Source organism: Ylistrum balloti, unplaced genomic scaffold, assembly GCF_031769215.1.
Source record: "Ylistrum balloti isolate Yb309-2 unplaced genomic scaffold, AGI_CSIRO_Ybal_v1 Utg370222, whole genome shotgun sequence".
Taxonomy (NCBI): Eukaryota; Metazoa; Mollusca; class Bivalvia; order Pectinida; family Pectinidae; genus Ylistrum; species Ylistrum balloti.
The window spans coordinates 782,276-808,096 of NW_026782186.1; the positions used below are offsets into that span (position 1 = coordinate 782,276).

A 25,821-nucleotide genomic window follows, 5' to 3' on the forward strand; every position below is an offset into this window, starting at 1 on the left:
CAGCAACAAATACCATAATTTTACCAATACATGAAGGAATTTAGCCTAGACCCTTTCTTACTGCTTGTAATATACACATATATTTCATTACAATCTTAATACTATTACCATATATCTCCTTAAGTTTTCATGATGATTTCGAAGTGGAACTGTAGGTTTTGGCAAGTAAATCTTGTACGATGTCCCTGTGTCATCAAATCATCTTACTTAGTCAACATGACATCAGTTGTATAGTGGCTAAAGTCATTAACATGAAAATTAGTACTAATTTTATAAATACTTATTTAATTTCAAGTATTTATGTTTCATTACCATTTAAATTCTAAAATTAAAATCAAATTAGAAAATAAAAAATTTCATGTTGAAATTGAAACACCAAAACGTTAAATCGCACTGGACAGATTGAAGTATCTTTGTGGATTTACAAACAAAGGCACAAACCTTCCGTGTAGCGATTCTGAGAAATTGTAGAAATTTATCAGGTTATATATGTATCTACTTGATGCCAGGTTAATTTTAGTATCAAACTTGATTTTCAAAGATTTTCTATAACTTATTATAAAAGGTGATATTTGTTTATTTGTTTGATACAAATATGATTTTCAATTTCTTTTCTTATTTCAATTTATTTTCCTTGCTCATGGTCTCATCATCCTGCTTTGTGGATAATGCATTTTAGGATGAAAACCTATAAATCTCGGTTAGGTGTGATGTGTAGGGACTATTTTACCTTTGATAACTAAAAATAAATCATACATTTAAAGTTATGTATTAATTAACCTAGTTCTGTGTTTTCTTCAACAGATCATGAAAAACATCGCAAAATTAAATATATGTACATCATGTAAAATAATGAATGGCCCCCCTCACCACCTGACAATGATTAACCGTCCACCATACCAACACTGATTCTTCTTATCATGGGGAGCAGTCCTTATCTTAAAACCAGCTGCAAACATCCACAAATAAATTAGTAAATCTACTAAACTTGACAGTCAAAGCTGAAGAAATCTATGATTTAAATGAACTCAACAAGGTCCCTCCAAAGCTGTGAGTCACACATGGTTGATAAGCTTTGTTTAAATTCTAATTAAAGGCTCCCTAACAATGGCCTACTTCCTGTTGTATACACACCAGTCCTCCCCCTACAACTAGCTTGAGCGTAACTAATGATAGGTTTTATCCAATTTGATGGGCAATATATTTTTCCGGAGTCAGTGTCTTTTTTCTTTCTTTTTTTTCTCCATAAACACAAATTTGTGTTGGTAAAAATGTGTACATAGATGGAAGTGTTTACTGATCGGATTTCAAACAGGAATTTAGTTAACCTTATGTTTTTTCTTTTCTGAACACAGACAGGCAATTTACCATAAATTATTAGGAAATTCCTTAAACTTCATATGATTTTACAAATAAATTGTTGAAATTTACTAGGTTGGCTGATAAACTCTCACATATATTTCTGTGAACACTTGCTAAAATGTCTTGAATTTGAGGCAATTACCCCACTTAGACACTGAAAAATTGGTGGAAAGGGGTCAGCATAAAAAGGGGAGACTACTCTTGGACATACTGATTGGGAGAAATCAAAACTATTTTATCCTAATTCTACTAATTAGAATTTTAGTTGTATAAAGTTGTGGAATCTGTTTTTCACATCCAAAAGGATAAGTAAAATTTGCTGGGAAAGCCAGATTTTATATCGTTTAGATAAAAGCTAGAATGTTGAAGTTCAGTTACAATAGATTTGTAAAATCTCCAGTTCTATAATCATTTTATCTCTTGAAATATTCGTGAATTAGCTGTCAGTACATGGCTTATTGTTTTTGATGAAGTGAAAGATCTTTACCCTTCAACAACACTTGGTCTTACTTTCCTTGTAATTAATCTTACGTGTCTCCATGTAATTGTCATTTATTTATATTTTGCTTATTTTTAAATTGAATTTGATATAATATCTGAATTAAGATTTCATTTTCAATATATTTTATTAATGAAACATACAATAGAATTGATCCATAGGTATGTGTAGTCTACAGGTATGTTGGTATTTTCTTTTTGTTTGGACGTAGATTTCAACGGAATAGTTTCCACAATGATTACCCTCTGATTGGCTGAAACAGTCACATGACCTACCTGCTACAGAAAAGGTAAGCACAGCCAAGAGATAGAGACATCCTATCCTCATGTTGTTCGTGCTCCACGTGTTCATGTTTGTTCATGAAGAGCACGGACCCCGGCAACCAGGGTTTCCCACATTGAACCCGCGCCTCACGATTCTACTGGCAGTCTGAAACAAATACACAGTAATTGGTTAGTTTAAGTCACATGATTCCTGGTAACTGAACCAATAAAAGACAACAAATAGTTGTCATACAGACAAAAGCTCAAAAAACTTTGTGTTCTTGTTATGTCTCACAACATTCAATGTACAATAATTTTCCTCCTTTTGCCATCCAGAAAGGAAGGGATCAAAGTCACCATTATACTAGGTAGACTTTGAATAAATACGGCACTGCCATTCAACTGACAATGTCATAAACCATCTTTAATACATTATACATACTATTTTCAGGGAGATAACTCTAAATAACTAAAATCCAAGGGAAATAAGTCTTAATAACTAGTTATCAGAAAGATAAAAGATTAGACTGTTAAAGTTTATATAATTACAGAACAACTTCTAACGAGATTTACCTGTAAACAAGACCAAATATTATTCATATTTATAACGGATCTTTATCTAAAAAAACCCTAAAAAAATCCTACAGATACATTGTAAGTGCGATAGGATATAATGTATTGAATTATGAGGTAGGTGTACCTCCCAATCCATGTTTTGATACCTATTTCTGTCAATCATGATTTTCCTGTCAATCATGATTATCGTTAATCGAATCTTCTAATTTTTAGACAATTACAAAGGTATGATGCCGTTTAATTCATTACCTGACTATCATACAGTATATTTTTGTTGGGTTCAAATTTTGTGGTTTTACAATAATGTACACTTTCATCAACACATGAAATCAAAATTATTTTGTTGGGCTCACATTTCCTGGTTAACGAATGTATATAATTCCATCAGAACCCGATTTTCTGGATAAAACTTCCTTACATAGTCCACTAGAACTGATATCAGTTTTGATCTGTTTATAATTCTGTGGAATTACAAATTTGTGGATTAAGACTGATCAGGGATACAACAAATATAAAACTTACTAAAATAAATAATTAAGCAGTACCTAATTTTTACTTAAGTAGAAAATGCTTGTGTCTTTTATTGAAATTATTTATAATTTGAGTTACCACAGATTGTATGAAGCTAACAAGCCTGAAAGATCAGCTCAATGTCTAGAGGAAAGATTACATGGTGCAGATTTTGTCAGGCGAGCTATTAAACAACACCTCAATAGTAACTGGATGTGCAATGATATTAAGGAAACTAAATAAAACTAGCAAAACTATCCATTAAGCAAGGGCACACTACTGCAACAGAAACAGCTCTCTAGCAAAATATGTTCACCAAGAGGTCGTAAAAAGCTCGTTTGGACCAACTTTTACAACCATGGCGACCCAGTTTTAGCCCTAGGGCCCTGGAGATCTGCTCCCATAGTAACCCACACTGAGCAGGCACATCACAGAAATGTTTGGATTCTTCTTGGATTTCTTTTGTTTGATAGAATAGACATCTACCCACTTGTTTCCTTTCCTATATCCTTGTTCATATAAATGTTTGTTTACAAAGAGAAAAGTTTGAGAACTTTTTGTGTATTAAAAGGTACAAGTTTTTGTGTAATGATCCCCACAACAACCTTCTATATATCCTGCTCTGTATAACTTCTCACTGAAACCTCACTCTCACAAAAACAATGTCTATAAATCAAAAGAGTTAAATAAATTCCTATGTGTAAAGAAGAAAGTTTAAATATTTGAATGTTTTTATTCCGTATCAATGAGAAGCTTCGACTGTTGTTATAGCCCTAGTGCTGCAGCAAACGCTGTGAAGTTGTAACAGATTTTGAGGTTTTTATGACCCTTTACACCAACTTAGCATTTACCCAAAAATACACAGATCTCTGAACCTACTAGCAAGCATACTTAGCTTAACTGTCAAGTGGCCTGATCCTGATTCTTAAATATTTTGTTTAACATTCAGACTTCTTCAGGTTTCATGTGCATAAAAAGAAACTCTACAAGGGATTTTCACAATATTGTAACATGTAAACAACCACAGCGTCGTTATCATAGCTTAAAACAAAAAAACACCCAAAAAAAATATTGACTTTCAAAGAGACTAGTCTTAAAGATGTAGCACTATGGTACACCCATGTTTTTCTCTGCTTGCTTCCATTTGCAAATTAAACCACACTGTCTAATGATTAAAGATATTTATAGAATTCAACAAATCACCAGTGAAATAGGATTCCCTTTAATCAATGAAAGACAAAGACAGATTTCAGTCTTATTTTCTAATGAAATTAAAATCTAACATATGTGAATAGGTTTTTTCAGTGTACATAATCAAGCTACATAGGCTTCAAGCATTCTAAAGACCTAGATGAACATCTCCGTCTGTTTACCTTGTGGGTTTGGTGGGTACAAACTCTCCAGCTCTACCAGATGGTACAAAAGATAGATCTATTCCATATGGCCTCCACAGAAATAAATTGGTCAAAAACTTTCAAACAGTTCTAAAAATATCTATAACATGATACACATGATGTATCGATGTTAAGATATTTCTAAACATCACTGTGAAAACAATTTGACAAAAATTGATCCAGTAATTCCAGTTTTTATGTCATTAATTATGTATACTTCTAATCAAATCAATCTGTGATTTTTAAGTATTAATTACTGAGAAAAATTGTAAAATTCAGAACCTTGTAAAAATGTACCTCTTACATCACAAATATGTGAATCTAAGTGATGACCGAGATATAAAATCTCTTTTGAACATCTCCAAAATAAGCTTGCATGGTAAATATTTTTCTTGGATACATACAGTACTCAAATACAAAACCAAAATCAAATATATCATCAAAGGGAGGTAATCAGGTAATTAAAGGGAGATAACCTATATCATGGCAAACTCTTCTGTTGAAATTATACTAAAATGACTTTGGGTGAAGGAGGGGATTTTTGACCAATGGCCAAAAGAAAACAGAAAGCACTCACCATCAATTAACACATAGTAACAAGTCATCCAAGCAAATGATAGGATCATCTAGCTGCCTATAATGATGAATTAATCAGGGCAGGAAATCAAGTCATTATCAGGTAATAACAATCCAAAAAGGGCAGGGAAGACAAAATCTCCTTGACCCATCCTTTCATCTACTTGAACTAAGGCACTGACCAGAGTAATATATTAATGATAACCAGAGGTCAAAGTGGTCATCTTGTCAGCAGGATGTCAACTGACCAGGATAAATCAACCCAGCATGAATGTGTATTGACAGGCTGTTTCAATGACCATATAAATACAATTCAAATCATTACATAGACATTGATCAATACTTTGTTGAAAATATGAAATTAAACATTAAAAAATCACTGCAATAGTTTTGCCAGTATTAAGTTTGTCTTTTAAAGTAAAATTGAAACATATTGAATATTACACAGAAGTAAAAGTTTTTTTCAGAACAAAAATTGGACTATGAATACAAAGCGGTCTCAAATAATGAATTATCATAGAAAATGTTGATATTTATTTCAAGGCTGATAAGACACAGGTATATTTATAGATTTAAGACACAAGCAGTCAAGCATTAAGTGTAAGATAAAGATGATCTATTGTAGCGTTACAGATCAATTCAACATAGATATCAAAGTGTGTTGTCACACATTGCTGGGAGTAGCAGGGGAGTTGAGGATATAAGTAAATAACAGCATTATCATCCTTATCTGTTGATTATTAAATCTGATATTGATTAACCAACTCTATCAGTAAAGTCACGCTAATTGAAGAAATATGGAAATATGATGATAAACTGACCAATGGTCAACCCTTGTAATGGTAGAAATATGATGATAAACTGACCAATTGTCAACCCTTGTAATGGTAGAAATATGGAAATATGATGATAAACTGACCAATGGTCAACCCTTGTACTGGTAGAAAAATGGAAATACCTGGTGTTGGCTGCAACATCTATAATCTGACAATCACATTCTGACTGATCAACTCTATCAGCAAACTGACCAACAAAATATATCTTATTTATCAGCAGTGTTACGTTTTGTGAAGAATTTATGAAATTTGATATCAATTTCCACTGAAAACCAAATTCATGAAATTAAGGGACAATTTTGGAAAAATTACACCCGTTAACCATATCCAGGTCATTACAGTTCAAGAATGAAGAAAGATTGGAAAAACTGATCATTGATGAAATCAAAATCAATTTAACTATATCTTCTGTGCATGTCAAATCTTTAATTACTTCCACTTATCTCCTGTAAATTACCTCCCCTTATCTCCTGTAATTACCTCCCCTTATCTCCTATAAATTCACCCTCATTAATTGGTTTGAATGTGATTGGGTCTGTATGGTTCTCTCAATCATCCTCTTAGATTTTCTGGAAACACCAATCAAGACTGACCAGTGGTTAAATCAATGATAACAGACTCTTTTTTTAATTAAACATGATCAATCAATTTTCCAGAAATACACCTGACAGGCCATTAAGGTCTGGAACCAAAACTCCTTCAGCTAGACGAAAGAAGGCCAATGTCAGACCCTATGGGGCCCACTCAGTACCTAAGGATCACTTAACACTCCCAGGGGGAGGCTGATAAGGGGTCAACAGCTTGACCATGGTATCCTTAGTACCTTGATAGGACCCTAGATAACCTCAGGGTTTAAATAACTGGGAGTGCCCACTTCTACAGCAGTGATATCAAGGGGCCAAACCTTTACATACAAAACGGGGCAAAATATCTCAGCAGGGGGTTAGGACAGGTGAACGACAGAAAAAACATGAAAAACAGAGCTGAAGAATAAGGTGTAAGGGGTAGGACATGGATGGGAATGAAGGGCAGTTTTGTTATATAAGCAGATTAAAGATGAAGAATGGAGAGGTTTTTGGTTAATTTTCTTTTCTGGAGGAACTGTACATTTAGTAGATTGAAAAGGCAGTATAATGCAAAATATGGGTGTGAATCAACTTGTAAAACGGATTTGGACAGAAATTCTATCAAAAATAGTTTGAGAGAAAATTTGTGCAGATGTGAACTGCTAAAGTGACAAAATGTACAAATGAAACAGAGCGAATCCTGAAGGTGGGGAACCAGAAATAGCCACGGCCCACTGCCAAAACTGTTCTTACACCTGGCACGGACACAAAGAAACTTCAGACACAATCCTATCTTCAAATTGTCATCCGTTCGCCAAGAACCCACGATTAAAATCCACCAAACACAATTTTAATTCTCGCAATCTCCAAACTAGTGACCCTAGTGGTATCTAACAGTAAAACTTCCTGGGACCTTTCAACTCTGCCATCCCATAATACTTGTAATGTTTGGGTATACAAGTATCCTACCTACACTGGAAACTGACACAGAGAGTTGTAACAACACAGTATTTGTGTAATCTTTCTTACACTTTCTAAGCAAATCAGGTATCAGTGAGGTACCATATCTGTATCCCTGCTAACCTCAAAGTAGAATTTGTTTGTCTAGCACTTTCTTGTATAACATCAGACCCAGTTATCAATTTCTAATCTTTTCACCACTGTTTTCACAAAAGCAAAAGATGCACTCCGTTACACTGTCAAAGTTTTCATAAAATGTAAAATTGATAATTCATACTTAACAATGCTTCTTTATCAATTAAAATTATATAGGTATATATATATAGGGAAGCTAAGTAAATCAAAGTATATTGTAATATCTTATAATGACTGTTGATTTGGCATACTATTAGTCACTATATCATTTATTTGTAAAATGGTTTCCTGAGAGGACGTGAGGATTTTTACAGGTGTGTGTTTAACAGTAGTAACACAGGCAAAAAACCAGGACTAAATCAGATTATATTTCATTTTTTCTAATATAATTGTTTTTGTGTTTTCAAAAAAATGTATAAATAGCTAAAGATGATACATAATTACAGTGGAACCCACTTAATATCATGTCTGTTAATGTCACTTTCTGGTTAATATCACATTTCTTCCCGACAACTTGAACATGATATTATCAGTAAATATTCATTACTTTTCAGTAAATAAAATTGTGTACATAAACAAAATGCAATATACCTGTTCAGGTAAGAATGCAATTGTTACAAAATTTCAAATAGAGTTTTCTGTATTAGAACATGTTTCACACAATATAATAATTAGTTTTTATCATAAAACACATCACTACTAAGGGTAGGAAATACAGGCAAACTAGTCTCATAAACACACACTACATATTTCTTCACTTTTCTAACAAATTCAAAAGTCTAATACTACAGTCATTAGATGTTACTAAAAATAACTCCTGGAAAAGTAGAGTTTTGTAAAAAATGCTGAATATAAAAAAATATATATAAGATATTTTGTGATGATTTTGTAACATGACTTTTAGAGTATTGCATATCTGTCTTATCCCCTTTAATCATTCCAACTCCTCTACGCAGATAAAAATGAGGCTAAAAGTTTCCACTAGTATCACAACCAGAAAGAAAAGTAATCTTTAATTCATCCCTGTGGTTCATTAATGGACCCTGCTGCTTATTAATTTAGTTTGACCTATTAAGTTACAATGGGGGTAAAAGCTTCTGTTAGTCACACAATAGGTAACAGCTATAGCACATTAATAAAATAAAATTGTGGAATTCCTGTTTACATTAGAAACTTAGAATATTTTTCAATCATTGAAATCTAATATTAAAAATTTAAGCAATTTTTGAAATTTGTACCACAGCATTACATGAGTAAGTATCAAAGGTCTACTGCTATTTCCTATCATCAAAATAAAACACAACATTTCATTAATCTATTTGGTATTTTCATATACCTTTAATCAGAAAATTATCTGAGAATTTATTTAATCTATTAAATGTGCAGTCTCTAATAGAGAAATCATTTTAACAAATTTTAGTAAAAAATTGTTGTTAATTCACCAGACAATAATTTGAATGTAATCGAAACATAATCCAATTTTTATCTTCTAAAACTATGTAGAGATTAGGTGAGCACTTTGGGGGTATAATAGATCTGTTGTTTGTGTGTGTCACTATTGGTATAATCCTGGGCTGAAGAGTGTATATCGCTGTACACATCTTGATTACCTCCTGATGTCAAGATCTCAAGTGCTACTGGTTTGATACTTCCACAGTGTTAAGTAAACAATGATTAAATCAATATTTGAGATAAAGATATAGACCTGTTGTGAATGTTTTTGACCTGACTGGGTTAGATTACCTAAGATTTGTCCTCACAACACAATATACAAGTATCTTTGCAGATATATTTTTATGATAGTAAGGCTTTTTATACAACTACCTAACAAATTAAAATTTTTTGAACTTTTTAATTAATGGAATATCCAGAATGGTGAAAGAGAAAGTTTAATGGAGGTTTATGAAATAATGATGGCAGGTACTTTTATTTCAAAACATTACATTAAAATCTGAAGGATAACCAATCACAATCCATAAACAATTCCGTTTGATTTTTATTTTATTTAAGAGACTCAAGCAAACTATCCAGCAGAGATGTTCTTTAACTGAAAAGAAAATTTCCAACAAAGAATGTGTGATTCTGTTTCTTGTATTTCAAATAAAGTATGTGGAAATGTTTCTCATATTTACAACATAGAGTATAAGATTTTGTTTCTATTCTAAACTTATATAGATTGAATAGTTTTTATTTTCACATATCCACTACAGTGTACATAATTCTGTTTCTCACATCTCCAACACAAAGTATGTGAATCTGTTTCTCACATCTCCAACACAGAGTATGTGATTCTGTTTCTATTCTATTACAGATTAAAATATTTGTATATATCCAATATATATATATATATATATATATATAAATATATTTTAAGATTTAGATATATATATATTTGTTTCTTGTATTTTCCACTTTATGCTGCATTAATTAAATCCTAATGTATTTTTTGCCCTCTTACAACATGAAAAGCTGGAACCTACATAAATAAATACCATTACCTGTAGATGTTGATGTAGCTGTACTCATTAATCTATAGATAAATCATTTACTTAATTATAACAGCATTAATTGGTAAGCTATTCAGATTAACTGTACATGTGAACGCCCAGATTTTGGTACAGTTTTTTCATTAGATTTCTAGGAGTAACACCCTTTATTAACATAGTTCCTAGCTCTTTATCACAAATCACCTATTGTTTCTTATACAGAAATACACTCTATAATTTCTTCATCCATTTTTCTATTGTATTTAATTTCTGACAAGAATTTTCATTCAATCCTCTATCATAATACCACTACAAATGGTTAACTAACTATAAACACAAACATTCTACAAATATCTTGAAGCAGAAATATTCTTCGGATTTCTATGTTCTTGCACTGAATAAATATCTATCACACCAAAATATTTAGCCAGAAAGAACATTTCTGGCTGTGATATGTTGTGATGTAAGGAAAGATAAAGCATTACAACATCCTCCCTCTCATTTCCTAATAGGTTAGCTGTAGAGGAATTCAGGACTATGGTTATTTTTGATATACTGTTGGTTTTTATAAAAACAAAGGCAGCGCATGATTATTCCACCATAACGCTTTCATTGTTTTGACAGATTCATTGTTCCTTAATTGCCTAAAATTCGATGAAACTCAGTGGATATTTATGAAGCAGAATTTGTCGACATTATGCACGCTTCACACAGACTGTTTTGATTATGGATGTTGTACAGTTTGTAAAAATATATGGCATGTGCATCAACTTCAGTGCATCAATAATTTGATAACCTGTTACTGAAATTCAATTTAAGAAAAAAATAGTATCTCTTCTGTTGTTGGTATAGGAAAATTACCCTCAGGCTTGGGACAGTGGAATGTGGCACTCCGATTAAAAATGTGGCACTCCGATTAAAAATGTGGCATACTCATTGCTGAGAATGTGGCACACTTATTGCTGAGAATGTGGCACTCTCATTGTTGGGAAATGTGGTACACTCATTGTAGATAATGTGGTTCTGTCATTGCTGAGAACAACTGGCAGTCTAACTGCAGAAAAGACAAAGCTCTGGTCAGATTCTCAGGGTACAAGAACAAAAAGAACATTTTTGTCATAAATTTACAAGGTTCATTGAAAAAACAACAAACAATCTGATGAAATACTAAAGAGTACAATGGAACAGAATTGAAGAAATCTTTTGGTCAAAGTGTGCAGATAAAAAGTAGGTGGGCAGCAAGGTGGGATTTGGTCAGAGTGTGCAGATAAAAAGTAGGTGGGCGGCAAGGTGGGATTTGGTCAGAGTGTGCAGATAAAAAGTAGGTGGGCGGCAAGGTGGGATTTGGTCAGAGTGTGCAGATAAAAAGTAGGTGGGCGGCAAGGTGGGATTTGGTCAGAGTGTGCAGGTAAAAAGTAGGTGGGCGGCAAGGTGGGATTTGGTCAGAGTGTGCAGATAAAAAGTAGGTGGGCGGCAAGGTGGGATTTGGTCAGAGTGTGCAGGTAAAAAGTAGGTGGGCGGCAAGGTGGGATTTGGTCAGAGTGTGCAGGTAAAAAGTAGGTGGGCGGCAAGGTGGGATTTGGTCAGAGTGTGCAGGTAAAAAGTAGGTGGGCGGCAAGGTGGGATTTGGTCAGAGTGTGCAGGTGAAAAGTAGGTGGGCAGCAAGGTGGGATTTGGTCAGAGTGTGCAGGTGAAAAGTAGGTGGGCTGCAAGGTGGGATTTGGTCAGAGTGTGCAGGTAAAAAGTAGGTGGGCGGCAAGGTGGGATTTGGTCAGAGTGTGCAGGTGAAAAGTAGGTGGGCGGCAAGGTGGGATTTGGTCAGTGTGCAGGTAAAAAGTAGGTGGGTGGCAAGGTGGGATTTGGTCAGATTGTGCTGGTAAAAAGTAGTTGGGCGGCAAAAGCGGCATTTGGTCAGATTGTGCAGGTTAAAAAGTAGGTGGGCGGCAATGGCGGCATTTGGTAAGATTGTGCAGGTAAAAAGTAGGTGGGCGGCAAAGGGGAAATTGGTCAGATTTCATAATACATGGCTTACAGAGGGATCAGAAAGCAGTAGCCAGCTGGAGAACGAGGTATAGATTACACTAATTGATTTCTATTTATTTCCTTTTACAAAAGGAACACGATAAACCCACGACTAGACCTTGACTAGACCTGGTACTTTGTCAGAAATTATTGTCTTTCTCGTAAATGTTATAAATGACCAGAACAACTCGACAAATCAACACAACAATATGAACATGTTGTGTGTGTCACTGACATGTAAAACAAGTTCTATCAACCAAACCCTACAACAAATCATTGCATGTTACTTTCTAATTATCGTGTTGTTGGGGCGGTGTGTAAACCTAATTGACATGCACGGATTAACGGAGACAAACCCGACGACTAAATCGCACACTAGACCATGATTCTGACACAATGGCTACCCACTCTACACTAATGAAACCTACATTTACGGTACAAAGACTTCTTTTTTTTCCTTTTTAAATTTGGGTTAATTTTTCACTAAATAAGCAATGAATGGCTTTCAGCCGACTGCATGGTAAATGTGTCAGTCTTTGTGATCATTCAATGAAAATGCACAGATTTGCTTTTTATTGCAGTTTACCATGAAAATACATTTGTGAGACTCCTTACACTGCCTTATAATCATTACCAGCCAACTCTATCTAAAACTATAATATATCACTTCCAGACTCTCTTTTTTAAAATTATTGTTTCATTATTTATATTCCCTTTTCATTTTGTGAATTTTTGTTAGTTATCTCCCTTGCTGAGGAGTTCTTCATTCTTAATATAATGTAATTTTTATCAATAAAAAGCCCTCCTATAACAGTTCATTGGAAGTATCAACAAAAGCAGTTTTATTGTCCTGAAATAAGTCCACAGTATATTTTCATTGTCCTGAAATAAGTCCACAGTATAGTTTCATTGTCCTGAAATAAGTCCACAGTATAGTTTCATTGTCCTGAAATAAGTCCACAGTATAGTTTCATTGTCCTGAAATAAGTCCACAGTATAGTTTCATTGTCCTGAAATAAGTCCACAGTATAGTTTCATTGTCCTGAAATAAGTCCACAGTATAGTTTCATTGTCCTGAAATAAGTCCACAGTATAGTTTCATTGTCCTGAAATAAGTCCACAGTATAGTTTCATTGTCCTGAAATAAGCCCACAGTATACTTTCATTGTCCTGAAATAAGTCCACAGTATAGTTTCATTGTCCTGGAATAAGCCCACAGTATAGTTTCATTGTCCTGAAATAAGTCCACAGTATAGTTTCATTGTCCTGAAATAAGTCATCAGTATAGTTTCATAAAATAGTACATATAGTACACCAGAGATTATAGCAGTCAGCTGGAATATTTCAGAGTTGATACAGAATTGTATGAATACATATATCAAAGAATAAAAATGATTTGTTTCACATATTTTTAAACCTGTGACAGACAAACACAAAGTCTAAAAGGTCAATGCAAGTTATCAATTATTTTTCATCAATTTCAAAGTGACAGAATTCTGAATTATAATAACAAGAAAAGAGAATCCATCTCAGGCTGCACCAGGAAGATTTGACCTTTAGAATCAAAGAAATGCTCTATTCTAGATTTTTTTAAAAGTTTAATTGCATTCTGACATAATATATCTGAACAGGTTAAAATTCTTAATAATTTAAAGTACTGTGAAATTTCCTAAATTTTGAATTAAAAAATGAGTTAATACAATGCCCTTGATTATGTTATAATGAAATTACTTCAAATAGATATAAGCAATGTTTTGTCTTACAAACATCTTGAATATTTGCTTTCAAAACACATTGTTTATCAACAGTAGAAAAAATGGCAGGGCCCAATAAGAAAAATCTGGAACATTCTTGACCTGAAGCCAATGCCCTGAGAACGAGATCTCCCCTTTCATGTAATTGTAGGATGAAAAGGGCGAGAAATCAAAGAATATGAAGTCTAATTAACTGGTAGGTCGGAGGAAAAGAAAAAGGCAACTAAATAAATCGGCCCACTAAATTAATATCCTTTTGGTGATAAAGATATGTTAGACGTTGCTACTGACAACAAGTCCTACTTTTGGGTACTAGGGGTGTTGTAACAGTCCCTGGGATTGGACAACCAAACTCCTTGGTACTAGGGGTGTTGTACCAGTCACTGGGATTGGACAGCACAACTCCTTGGTACTAGGGTTGTTGTACCAGTCCCTGGGATTGGATAGCCCAACTCCTTGGTACTAGAGGTGTTGTACCAGTCCCTGGGATTGGACAGCCCAACTCCTTGGTACTAGGGGTGTTGTACCAGTCACTGGGATTGGACAGCACAACTCCTTGGTACTAGGGATGTTGTAACAGTCCCTGGGATTGGACAGCCCAACTCCTTGGTACTAGAGGTGTTGTAACAGTCCCTGGGATTGGACAGTCACGCTTCTAGGCATTAGGGCCAGTGTACTGCTCCCTTGAAAGGGGAAAGGTTTACCTTTGGTGACTATGGTTGTTGTACTGCAGTTATGGAGGGGACAGCCCCACTTTTGTATCCTTGGGCTGCTGTGCCTGGGAAAGGACCCCTTCTTGGGAGTTCAACAATACAGATTAGCCATTGCTGAGGACCAACACAAAGATATCATTATATACAGGTGTTCTGATACATAGGTTAAAGTGCTTCAATATTGAATGTTGTACAGAAGAATTTGGGAAGCCTTTCTAATCTTTAGCTCAATGAAGTTTGTCAGTCTATGACAGTGATAAGTGTAGGGAAGTGTCAGTTCTAACAACTTGTATGAAAACAGCCCCTTCCTACCATTTCACCTAAAATTCTCAGAGATCTACCCCGTCCCTGATACACAAACAGATGTTCCCTCCTACCAATTTACCCAAACTTCAAATATAGACAACTTTCCTTCCCCTCTCAGTATTCAATACACAAACAACCCCCTCCCACCAATTCCCTAGACATTTGCCTCCCCTCTCAGCCTAATACAATCCCCCTTCCTCCCTGCCGAGATAGTGGCCAGGGTCAGAATAGAGAACATCCAGACATCTGACACCAGTATAGGTCACTGACTATCATCTCCTGGTTACTAATGGGGGCAGGGATGTGGAGGGGGTAACATGGGGAGGGGACATGGAGGGGGTAAAGTGGGGGAGGGGATGTGGAGGGGGTAAAATGGATTTGTGGGATTTGTGTTGTAGGAATGAGGAAAGGGGTATATGATGGAGGGAAAAGGCTAAGGTGACAGAGAAAAACAGAAAGAAAATTTGATGGTCAGAAAGAGAATTTCCTTTTTACAATAAATGTCTAATAACAATTAAAAAAAGCATTTAATTGTTAAAATGTATAATTCTATTGATTTTAAGTATTGATAGATTCTGTTAGAAATTTTTTGCTAAAATGATTAATATATAAAACACATTTTATATTCTTTTTAGTTTTTCTTTATAAGCAGGATTTCAAATTTCTTATATTTTGTTGTTGTTTGCATTTAGACTGTATAAATAAGAAATAACATCGAAACTTTTTAATCAAAACATCACAATGTTCCTTGGAAAAAAAAAATGTTAAGAAAATAAAATTCTACCATTGATATGTTTTAGCTTTTTATATCAACTACATCAATATCTTAAACCCAGAAACAGATCTTAATTGATTATCTGTAAATTTAACCCATTAATATATTATAATTGATTACCTGTAAATTGAACCCATTAATGAATTTTAATTGATTATCTGTAAATTTAACCCATTAATATATTATAATTGATTACCTGTAAATTGAACCCATTAATGAATTTTAATTGATTATCTGTAAATTTAACCCATTAATATATTATAATTGATTACCTGTAAATTGAACCCAGTAATATATCTTAATTGATTACCTGTTAATTAAACCCACTCATATATTTTAATTAATTACCTGTAAATTGAATCCATATTTTAATTGATTACCTGTAAATTTAACCTATTAATACATTTTAATTGATTACCCAAAGACTGAACACATTAATCCATTCTGATTACCCATCACACATTAGAGAAAAATACTTTATGTTAATTTCAAAAAGATTTAGATAGAAAAGACAACAATATTGTGTCATCTGTCAGTCACTTTACATTAATGTAGTTTAGTAGGTCCTATCAATATAAGATAGACTAAAATCATAATGTTTTGTACTGATATGTCAAACTTGAAAACAATATATATATAATGTTAAGTCATATACATGTTTCATAAACTATTTTTTCATAAACATTTATTTGTTTGTATGGATTTTAAAAATTATATCATGTATAACATCAACTTTTTTATTTGATAATCATGATACTTTAATATCTGTATTATGTATATGGAAACAAAATGTGTTACCTTTAGTGTTTTAAAAATCTATATGTAGTTATTATCAATATTTCAAAAACTCTGAAAAATGTATCAATGAATTCACATATAAATATATCTGATTTGAAATTCAGTTTCTTTTGTAATCACTGACTGATGTCACTTTTTACTTGTGGAAACAGGAACAGAAAACAAATATTCTCTGGGAAGCTTCGTGGAGAAAGTTCTACATTTACAGCTGATAAGAAATTAAACTTTTATAGAGAAGTTAAGACAACATAAATGAAAGAGAATTCCCTCGAAACAGATCAATCAATTGTTGTCAACAATTTTTGATCATCTGAAGAAAATTGAAAAATCTAAGGAAGATAGGCAGCAGTGTACTATAGAATTAAGTGTAAACAAGTCAGAATAGGAAAACAATTAATGATAAAACTACATTATAAAAGTTTGAATAAGAAATCGTAAAATTAACTAGAAGATTTCCGATCAAATGGATGAATTAGATTATAAACAGCAAAGCTAGTAATTAATTATTATTTCAAAAAAAAAAGAAGATAAAAAAAAATCGAGGACAGACATTTTAAGAAATAAACAAATCGAGGACAGACATTTTAAGAAATAAACAAATCGAGGACAGACATTTTAAGAAATAAACAAAGTTCCTAAACAAATGATTATTAACTGGAAGTTCTAGTAAACATTTTTACAAAATCATTGAAAAATTAAAATAGACAAATTAACAAATATAAACTAATGATGTACTGATTGTGGACTGAACCAAGTATTTATATAGAGCTACATTGGTGCTGGGGGAACATCTCTGTGACCACTTCTTGTTGTTGTAATAACACATAGCTTACTCTGGATGTGAAGTGTGAAGTCAGCCAGCTTCATGACAGGAATCACTCTGACCCGTTAGATAGATCCCACAGTTTGGATATTCGAGTAAATATGACGACATTCATCATGTGTTTTGTAGCATTTCTAACATGACCTTGTTAGATAAGCATTTGCCATTGTTACAGGAAATCACACATGGAAGAGAACACAATATATTTACGAGTAATCTGTTGTGTGTAAACTCCCAAGTTTCTGTACAGTAGTGAAACACAAACTTTTACCAACTTATTTATATATATACATTTCCTTCCATAGCTTTCCTTACAAACTCACATGCAAACATGGAACACACAAAAAGTTCCTCTAGTTTTAAATCTCCATCGGTATTAACTCTCAGTATTCATTTGGTACATTACACATACGGTGTTGGTACTTTGTTTAGAAATCTGCCACAACAGAATGCAAAAAACTTTGTACAACTGTTGATGTTAACACATTGGAGCCCTCACAGTATATTCCAACAGGTTAGGTTTGATCTGATTCCGGCTAAATTCTCCATGTTGGATAAAAAACACTTTCTCACATTCTCACAACAAGCAGATAAGTTGATAATTCCCTAACAAACAACTATGACCGATGTATGCAAACATGGCTGCACATTGAATGAACGAAACACATGCGCACTCCTAGCCGGAACCTAGAGGAGAGAACAGCCACTCTCTGGGTTGGGGATGCTGGAATCTGAAGCTTACACTTGTATTCTTTGATACAAAGTGAGTATTGGGTCTCATGCTTCCACTCTGCTCAGCATCAGGAGATAAGCCTTCACTCCACAGCTGTGATCACTGGATCCGCCCCCTCCAGAAGACTGACAGGGTCTGTGTATTTAGTATTTATTGCCAAAACCAGAAGCTACTTTTGGGTATACATTATTACAGAGCCATTTTCCAAATTAAAATGTACCTTACTTATTTCAAATAAAAATTAATTTTGAAATTTTATCCCGTTTTTTAATTTTCATAGACCATTTAAAGTATTATTTCTATACTAATCTATTTTTCATCAAGATCATTTGCACTTTATATTGAATATTATCGCTACCAAATTGACATTTTTTCACACAAGACTATAATTACAGAGAGAATCTGGTAGCACATTATATAAGCAATTTATGTTTACCTTTTCAGATCAGACAAATTTCACTACAACAAGTTTTTGTCATTTTGCACCAGAACTTATGAAATGACATTTGATGACAAATACCATGGTTATAAAGAACATGAATGCATATGTAAATATGACAGGAATTTAGCTGTCACGATAACTTCATGTACTCTTATGTTTGTGGGCGTCATTACATAATAGCATCACCCCCTCACATGGTTCTATCATCTCTCATCATACTTTATAACATCTCTTGAATGGAGACCTCCTCCCTGTAATGTATCACAACAGTATGGTTCCTACATCGGGCTTACTGATTTGTTGTTTAGAAAATTTTGGTATTAGATGTTGATGGTGTAGTATGATGCTGAAACCATGATAACTTTAACTGTTTCTCTCTCTCTCTCTTCTCCCTCTCTCTCTTTCTCTGTCTCATCCTTCTCTTTCTCTCTCTCCTTCCTCTCTATTTCTCTGTCTCTCTTTCTCTCTCCCTTCTCCCTCTCTCTCTGTCTGTCTCATCCTTCTCTTTTTCCATCCTCTCTATTTCTCCGTCTCTCTTTCTCTCTCCTCCCTCTCTTTCTCTCCCAAATCAAAAACCAAATTAGAAAACTTAAATCTCCTCCAGAGGACATGAATTGCTCCTGATATAGCCCGATAATGTTCTCATTGCGTAGATAGTTCTCCAAATCCCAAAATCTAAATGAATGTACAAAAGCACCCAAACTTACACATACATCAACTTCTGCTATCAACTCCTTAAACAGATATGCTGGGATCATGTCCTCAGTGACCTCTCTGACCTCCACTTTAATCAAGATTTTAGAGATCTTGATGGTCATCTGAGGTATGTTTGACTTTTCCCCACTTCCCTTTACTCCCCCCTTTAAGCTCCCCCTCCATTTAGACTGATGTCCTAGAGGGGAGAGTTGCAAATTGGCTACATAGATCTTGTTACTAGGGCTAGATCAAACCAAAGACCTGAGCCTGTCAAAATATAAATATCCCCACATGGTGGAGTGAAGTCTCCAGCAAAACTTTGACTGTAGAAAACATACCCCAAGTCTGAAGCCTGTTGGGATTATGATATTAAAAAGCATATGGCCTCATGGGGTACAAGTAAGCACAACCGAAACCCAAGAAAGTTACAATTATGCAAATCAAGTATTTGGCATCTGTTACTATCCTTCCACACCTATGAAACAAAATGAACCTGTCCATTTTATGAAATTCCAAAGTTCATTTTGGTTTTGCAGGGTAGAAAGGAAAATATATTTGGGAAACATGTCCCGGAAATTTGTTCTAATTAGTGAACAGTCTGTTCAGGATTATCTGACACTTTTTATTGTGGAAATTAATTTAATTATGTAAAACAAAACCCGAGATAAGCAGGTGCGTGTTGGGTATATGTTGACATATCTGACCCACGAATCTGTGTTGTGTTGTATACACCACTCACTGTATTTAATTAGATTTCTTTTTATAAAAAATTTCTCTGTTTCCTTATTTATTGCTTCAATTTGATGGATTGTGTCTGAAAACACATCCTGTCATTCTATCTATAACAACAAAACATGGAAATTTAATTCAATAAATATTTAAATGAAATTTAAAATTAATACCATCAGTATTGTTGATGATTAATAAAACTTTTTAACATCTTGAAATGGAATTAAAAAGATTGATGCTAAATGACTGTAAAACAAGCAACTTTAAATTAGAAGACAAAAACACTACATACAGATAATAAAAAACAGATATGAGAAATATCTTCAGAGATATTTTAAAGTAATTTTTTGAGTAAGTTACTGGACCCTGATTGGCAGTATTGCAAGACAAATATTGCCAACAAAAGCGTTTACAATCCATCATTTACCGATGGAATAGAGGCAATCTGTGGAAACAACACAATCGTACCACTTCCCAACAACAGAAACTTTTTTCCTCGTTTTTCTGAGAACAAACAAACAAATGCAAAGTAACTTTGGTGCCTGCGAATGGCAATGCCATTATCTCATAATTCATCCACAGAAATGTGTGTACGTTTGCTATCGCTGACACCGGAGAGATTTTTGAGGAGATTTTTCGGCATATTTTGGTCTGGTGAAGAGATTTTCGCTCCGTTGTTCCTCCACTCAATCACCCGCCTCACCTGTCCCCTAATTTAAAATACATCTATTTTTCACACACAGGCAATTTCTCTTATTCTCAATTTTCATTTTTTGAAAATAAACGATTCCTTAGAAAATACTTTTAAAAACTATTTTGGATACCATTTCAGCCCCAAAATATTTCTGCATTTCACAAGAACCTCGCATATTTTTAATTGTCATTGTAACTTTCATATTTTTGTGTCTGAGATATTTCTGATGATCGGGATAGGCGAGAAGCAAATAAATACTCCGTGGAAACAGAGTGCGATCTCTTTTAGAATATCAACATGGACAGGGAAGTAAGTAATTATACTGAGTGGCATATGGAGGGATGAAACCAAACTGTCCCTTTATTCTTAATTTTTTAAACCTTAATAAGATAACACAGCTGGTAATGTTCTAAATGACTTTTAAAGATTCAAATTTTTTTTTATCAGTAAGCAATTTATTAAATTGCAACATGGATAAGACACAGCCGAAGAGTGTGTTTTGCACTTGCATACACAGAGGAATGGAGAGATCTTACATAAATGGGGCTCAAAGCACCATAAAATCTAACCCTTGGGCTATCCAACAGACAGTAAATGGTCTTGTTGGCATTTAACACTGTTTCTACACCAATCCTGAACTTAAATAGTGTGCGACTGATATGTCGTTAGGAAAGTTAAAAAACAAGACTGCTCAAAGTGCATTGGGTTTTCAAGTCATTATAACATCTTAATGTGCAGCATTGATGTACTCGGATACAAAAATTCTCTAGGACTGATATTTCAACATCCGCTAAGTATGACTTCTTGTTTAAACAACATATAAACAACATCTTAAAAGAGATCAACAAGCCTAAAATACACTTTTCGTGACTTCTCTCTCAAAGATATTGCATAATTGACGAATCAAAAGTAGTGTACGTTATTCACAAATCAAGAAAATCATAAAAACATATGAAACCAATCATGTAAGATTTTAAAACTGATACAAACTTGGAAATGAATAAATCACTGTCTCTTTAATGTTTGAAAGTGTCTGAATGCTATAATTATCATTTACAAGTGTTATTGAGAACATGATTTCAGAAATGATTCCTATGCAAAAATTTCTGCATATTTCATTTGAAGTGTTTTGAGCCATGCTTTGACTGCAATCATAGACAGTAATTTACCCATCAATAATTTCATAATTATGCTAAAACTAGAACATCTCTACAGTCACGCCCTACCTAACCACAGTTCATGTCAGCAGGATCTATGGATTTTTATAGAAATTTTCTTCATTACAGAAATTAAACAGCAAGCACTGTTGAATCTTCAAAAATATCACTGCTTTTTTTTGAGAAATTGAGACAAACTTTAGATTTTCTAAACATTAAAATTCAAATGTTTGAATGCTTGTAATTTACAACATTGCCGGATACGCCACTCAGAATATGGAAATAATTTGTTAAGAGTCTTCAAATCACTCAAGAAAAACAGGAAACTTAAAAAGTTAGCAGATTTCAAGGAGACTAAACAGATCAATACAGACGACTATATAGATCAATGAATGATATCTTTTGACAAATGTGTGAGAAATTTGAATCTAAGACACATGTTTGAACAAACTAAATGAATTTTATTTTATTAAGGAATTACAAATACTAAAAAAAGATAGTCTGGTTCTGTCACAGAGAGCGATAGAGTTAGGTCAGAGGGGAAGAACAAAGAAATACAAAAATCTGTTTAAGAAAATAAATATTTGTTGCTGCAATGCTAAACACATGTTTAAATGCAAAAAAAAAATCAATTTATATTATGTTTGAAAATAATGAAAAAAAACTTTCAAATAAAAATCTACCTGTGAAAAAAAAAAAGTCTTTCTATGTTGGTAGAACCTGTATACACAAGAAGATTTCCAACAGAGCCAAAATACTACAAAGAGTTGAAATTAAAGGAGAGCCTTTCAGAACCTCTAACTGGTGTTTTTTCTTTGTTACTGAAGAGTTTAAGTAAATAAAATCTGTAAAATGTCAAATGCTTCTATTGTTTGGGCCTTAACTGAAACTCGTCTTCAATAGAACACTTTAATATGCCTATTTAAAAAAAATGTCGGTATATTCCTGAACGAAAATAGTTTTGTATCAAATATATTCATTATGCTCTATTCTGAATATGTACAATCTGTTCCTTAATACGAAACCTTAGAGAAAACTTCAGAACTAAACCTGATGGTTTGTGAGTCAATATTTGTGACAGCTGTCTTCGAGTCTGAAAGTAATATAAGGGTTAAAAGTATTATGACAATAGACAGGGGAAGTTTTTTAAATTCAACAATTGATTCCAGCAGATTCTGACGTAGTTTTCCCATGCAGTGTATAATCTTAGGTCTCGTTGCACTACATGACCATGAGAGAGCAAAAAAATGGGCGCTCTTTTTCATGGTTCATGTTATTTAAGGTTTGAGTAATATGAACCAATCAAATTCCACTAAAACTCCAAAGAATTTGATTAATTAATGATAAAAGATTATAATTAGATTCAAATATGATGAATATATTACTATAATATTCATATTTGAGTACAACTCAACGAAAAAGGTGAAGTCACACAAAAGGATAAATATGTAAAAGGTTTTACTCAGAACAAAAGAAATAACTGCCTTGGAGGTTTCTTCTCCAATTAAGTAATGATATAATATAAAAAATTAATAATGAATTACACCTAATGCTCAAATCAAAATCACTGAAATAATGCCCGGAAGTTAACGATCTGTCACAAGCACCTGTCAAAGAAATTCTGATAAATTCAAATTATCGTGATTTCTTTCCTCAGCAAATCAGGTAAAACACAACAGATTGTAGAAAGGCAAGTTTTAACGCCTCTGGCTGCATCTTGGTTTTTTCTTCCTATTTTTTCCTTTTTCTTTCAGTTGCAAATTCATAAAATGTTTTTAAAATAATTAAAAAGACAATTTCTACGCAAATAAACAATTTTATGTCGACATATGGGTTCACACTTTTGTCATTAGCTATGCATTTCTCTTCAGCAAAATTCATTAATAAAATTGGTACAAAATATCATTAGAGAATTACTTCGGAAAAAAATTTCAAATTATAGAATTAGCATCTCTTTACGAGGAAACTAGATCTAATTCTGGAGACAAAATGACATTAAAATTTGAAATTCATATTAGATGTGAATACATATTAATGAAGTCAGGTTTGAAAATATAACAGAATATCACTGTAAGATAATTATTTACCCTTCAGTGTTCACGAAATGTAGAGTTGTACATCGTCGGAGCATGCAGTCTGTGACAGTGACCACAATATACAACTAATAGAAGTGTATCGTGATTCTGGGCTGACATCTGTTGAGTCGAATTGTAACAAATCGAGTTGTCAGTGTATAACTTATCACCTGGGATGTCGGACATGAATCTGTCATTCTCACACCTTGCTCTGATGTTAAAGTCTCCCTCTCGGCTAAATTCATTTTGGTTGATTTTTTTATCCTTGTTAGTGTTTAAAGCTTGCTCTGTGTTATGTTACCTGTGTCACATGTTTAGTTCCTCTACAAATACCTTGTCAAATTTTATAAACAGCAACAACATACTCACATTTTCAACATTTTACACTTATTTAAATTGAAATGCGCATTATTGTTTTATCAAATTTTCACCTGTAAAGTTTGTATTGCTGTAGTTGTTAAAATTATAGATTTTACCTGTATATCTTACTGTTTATATTTACCTGTAACAGTTGCTAATTTTATTTATGATTGTCATTTGAGTTTTGCCTTTATCACCTGTGCAACCACAGACTTAATTAATAACACCTGCAAAGATTACTTATTAAGTGAAAAGGGTTTTTTTTCACCATGTTCAAATTTTACCTGGCTTATTAAATATGACCCTGTGTATAACATTCTATAAAAGAAATATATTCGATCCCAATTTCCAGCCATCTTAGTTCTCTTCCCTGAATGGTTTATGAAGTCCTATTTCACAAATTAAATATTTACTTCATGACCAGCAGCAAAATACAGGTAAGGAAGTTCATTAACAGTGATTGGAACTGATTCATATGTGACAGTAAGTAATACGCCCCGGGGGAGGTAGACCTGTAGGGAGGAAGTAAGCCCTGGGGGAGGTAGACCTGTAGGGAGGAGGTAGGCCCCAGGGGAGGTAGACCTGTAGGGAGGAAGTAGGCTCTGGGGGAGGTAGACCTGTAGGGAAGAGGTAGGCCCTGGGGAGATAGACCTGTAGGGAGGAGGTAGGCCCTGGGGGAGGTAGAGTTTTATGGAGGAAGTAGGCCCTGGGGGAGGTAGAGCTGTAGGGAGGAAGTAGGCCCTGGGGGAGGTAGAGCTGTAGGAAGGAAGTAGGTGTAGGCCCTTGGGAGGAGGTATGTAGGCCCTTGGGAGGAGGTAGGTGTAGGCCCCTTGGGAGGAGGTAGGTGTAGGCCCCTTGGAAAGAGGTAGGTGTAGGCCCCTGGGGAGGAGATAGGTGTATGCCCCTTGGGAGGAGGTAGGTGTAGGCCCCTTGGGAGGAGGTAGGTGTAGACTACATTGATAGAGTGTGTTTTCTTGGATGGTCTTACATCTGTTAACTGTTGTATTATATACAAATTATGTAGATATTTTTGTTTATTTTTCCATTGATATTACAGACATAGACATCTTATAAACTGAATAATTTAATGTTTATCATAATCTGATGATCTTGTTTAAAGATTTGCTGCACGTTTACTTATCTGATAAAGAATCAATAAAACAAAATAGGATACTATTAGCATATCAACATCTTTTTTTTTAAAGATTTTAAGGTATAACAAATACTAACAATTAATTTTATAAAAATTATTGAATGGACAACTTATTAAAAATTTTATACATATTAATATCTTTCTACTTTATTTATAACTCGGTGTTAAGAATAAAGATTTAACTTAAATATAAACAACACATCTGTGGACACTAATATTTGTTCAGAATTGAGGAAACATTTTTGGTAAACAATGTTGATTCCTGGAGGAAGTGAGATGCTCCGTTTCAACAGAAGTGGAGATTTGTTTAACCCACGGTATGCTACAATTTGAGAAACAGCAATGAGAGGCTTTAAACCTGTAATGAGTTTCACCTCTGACCCTCAGCCCCGATACAAACAGTTACGCAGACTGTGAACTTCATCGCT

The 25,821-nt window shown here is 33.8% G+C and overlaps 1 protein-coding gene across 1 annotated transcript in view; it reads right to left on the reverse strand.

Annotated features, from left to right (window-relative positions):
- Positions 1-17,436, reverse strand: part of LOC132551863 (brother of CDO-like) — a 66,403-nt gene extending 48,967 nt beyond the window's left edge. The window contains exons 1-2 of the mRNA XM_060216007.1: positions 17,365-17,436; positions 2,137-2,290 (exon numbers count right to left, since the gene is read on the reverse strand). Of these exons, the coding sequence (XP_060071990.1) occupies positions 2,137-2,212 (76 nt within the window). The 5' untranslated portion in view covers positions 2,213-2,290; positions 17,365-17,436. The remainder of the gene's footprint in view (positions 1-2,136; positions 2,291-17,364) is intronic.
- Positions 17,437-25,821: the final 8,385 nt, after the last annotated feature.